A 2996-nucleotide genomic window follows, 5' to 3' on the forward strand; every position below is an offset into this window, starting at 1 on the left:
GGGAAAGATTTTGACTTCTTGCCCATCCAGCTGCAGGGAGAAGGACCTCTAAATTGTATGTTTCTCTAATGCATGTCACTTCTGAGATACTCTCCCTGCAGCCAAATAGCCAATTGTAAACACAATTACAAAGATCTCAAACATTACAATCTTCTAGCACAGGTCACAGAGTTAAGAGGGTGATGAAAGTCCTGTTTTCTATGGCAGCTGAAAATCAGAAATAAGATGTAAAATCTATTTTCAGCTCTGCCAATGATTAAGACACTCCAGACCAGCATCCTAGAATCCTCATCTGAGAAAAAAAATGCTGATTTGTTTTCAGAGTGGTGGAGTCACTGTGACTTTCCTTAACACTTTCACAAAACACTTTTAGATTCTAAGATAAGGATGTCACAAAGCACACAGCTAAATTGGCTATTAAGCCATCAAAATAAACCTGAGGTCACTCTAGGGCAGTTAGAGGTGTAGCTCTCTGGAGTCTGTGGTACCAAAGCAAACCAACTTTACAGTGTGGCCAGCAGTCCAGGGCAGTGAACCTCTCCCTTTATTCAGCAGTGGTGAGGCTCCACCTTAAATCCTGGGTTCTGTTTTGGGTTCCTCACTACAAGACAGTGAGGTGTTGGAGCATGTCCAGATTCAGGCACCAGAGCCGGGGAAGCGTCTGGAGCACAAGTCTGATGAGGAACAGCTGAGGGGGCTCAGCTTGCAGTAAAGGGGGCTTTGGGGGAACCTCTCTCTCTACAAGTACCTGGTTATATCCAGGAAGGGAACAGTCTCTTCTCCCAGATAACAGTGACAGGACAAGAGAAAATGGCCCCATATTGTTCTGGAGAGGTTTAGATTGGATATTAGAAAAAATTTCTTCATGGAAAGGGTGGTCAGACATTGGAACAGGCTGTTCAGGGAAGTGATGGAGTCACCAATCGTGGAGAGATTTAAAAGACTTGTAGGTGTGGCACCTGGGGACAAGCTTTAGTGGTGGCTGTGTTGGGTTAATAGTTGTACTTGATGATCTTACAGGTCTTTTCCAACCTAAACAATTCCATGACTTTATAAGACATCAAGATTTAGTTGCACTGCACAAACTCAGCAAACCAGCCAGGTAACTTGTGATGAAGGAGCTGTTTGCATGGGCTATCCCCCTGAGATCTGCCCTTGGACTCACCGCTGCACGAAGCCCTCGAGCAGGCTGTGCAGGACGTGGCTGCGGTAGCGCATCAGCCGCACGTCCTGGGGGGTGCTGTCGATGCACTGCCCGTTCAGGATGGGCCGCTCAAACATGTTGCTGAACTCCTGCCGCGAGCCCAGGAAGTCAGGCCGGACAAAGTCCACCATGCACCAGTACTCGATGAGGTTGTTCTGCAGAGGGTACCCGGTCAGCACCACCCGCCGGCGCGAGCGGATGTTCTTCAGTGCCTGCGAGGTGCTGGCATGGCAGTTCTTTATCCGGTGTCCTTCGTCACAAATAACCACGTCGGGGCCGGGGCGAGACAAAGCCTTCTCAATCCCTGAGGACAAGGGACATTAAGTGTTAGTTAGAGATGAATAAGACAAAGTTCTGGTTTTATAAGGTCACCGGCTACACAACAGAGGGGTATTTCTGAAAGACAAAAAAAGCAGTATCCATGGGTGCAGAGAGCAAGGCTGATGCAGGAGATAACATTTGACTAGACAATAGTTCTGATTTAGCAAAATGTGGTAATGAGCAAACATGACTGTCCCTTGATTTCTGTTTAGTGACCTGCAGTGTATCAAGTTGGGTGTCTTGCATCAAATCAGAGTGGCAAATCTCACAATAACAAATCCCAGAGTTCAGTGTACTGAATTCCACACTTACTTGGAGCTCTTTCAAGAAATTAAAGAGTCAGACAAAGCTCAACAACCTTCTGCCTCCAAAGACACAATCCCGCCCAGCAAAGTTCTATCATGTCAGTGATACTAAAAGCAAGTTATAGGTTGTTTCCCTGTGCTGCCACAGCTGACAGCCAGCTGGACAGCAGGGCCACACTCTCCCCTCTTGAGGGCTGACTTCCCACCTTTTAGAAGCTCCTGCTGCCGGTCTTCCTCATCCAAGTCAATAATGACAGGGCCAGTTTGTTTCTTTGTTCTCTTCTTCCTGCCAGTGGCAAAGGACTTCTTCAGCGAGAGGAGACGGTACATCTCATACCCCATCAGCAGCACACCACCTTCAGTCACCCAGTCATTCACCACCTTTGCTCGTGCAGCTGTCGTCCTGCAAAACAACCAAATAAACTCTAAGCTTTACTCCAATATCAGGTTGAATCTCTGGATTGGAGTCTGCTGAGAAAAAATACCCATTCAATGGGTATTTTAAAGCATTTTTCTCACGTCAAACAAGATGGAGGCTTACAATGAAATTTCTTTAGGAAACAAACAGATACAGAGCGGGGGGGAAGCCTTTTATGTGCCACGGAGCAGGATTGAGAATGCAAATCCTTACAGGAACTGAGGTGTAGAAGTTTGTCATGCACAAAAGCATATAGAACTCAAGAGTTCCCTTTTTATAGAGCTGCAGAGTCTGCCTCTGCAAAAACCACTTGCAGAACAAGCTGCCAGTGCACATGGTTGTAATCTTCCAGTTGTTTATTCTCTGTTGTTTCCTTCAATGCTCCTGTCCCCCAGGCTTCCTTCCCTTCCAGCCTGCTCAGAATTGGTTCAGATCAAGACACTGTCTTCACTCAGTCCACCACAGTACATCAGATCCTGGCCAACAGGAAATACATGGCTGAAGCAGCATCAGCAGATTCAAATATATCCCATACAGAAGGTGAAGACATCAATAGACAAGTGTATAGACACAGCTAATGAACTGAGAATTCCCCAGGATCACTGCACTGCCCTGATCCATGCAAGGAAAATGACTCAGGAAGACGCTGAGGTCCCTGAGCCAAGAGCTCAGAAAAGCTTTTACTGTCACCTACTTGTGTTCATCATTCAGGATGTGGACTTTGAAGGTGCGGGGCTGGACCTCTTTG

At 46.8% G+C, this 2996-nt stretch overlaps 1 protein-coding gene across 1 annotated transcript in view; it reads right to left on the minus strand.

The window, feature by feature from the left end:
* Positions 1-2996, minus strand: part of RAD54L2 (RAD54 like 2) — a 43855-nt gene that overhangs the window by 9895 nt on the left and 30964 nt on the right. Inside the window, 3 exon segments of the mRNA XM_031058153.1 lie at positions 1166-1508; positions 2037-2233; positions 2943-2996. The exon segment at positions 2943-2996 is cut by the window's right edge and continues 46 nt beyond it. Of these exon segments, the coding sequence (XP_030914013.1) occupies positions 1166-1508; positions 2037-2233; positions 2943-2996 (594 nt within the window).

This window comes from Geospiza fortis, unplaced genomic scaffold (assembly GCF_000277835.1).
Source record: "Geospiza fortis unplaced genomic scaffold, GeoFor_1.0 scaffold78, whole genome shotgun sequence".
Classification (NCBI taxonomy): domain Eukaryota; kingdom Metazoa; phylum Chordata; class Aves; order Passeriformes; family Thraupidae; genus Geospiza; species Geospiza fortis.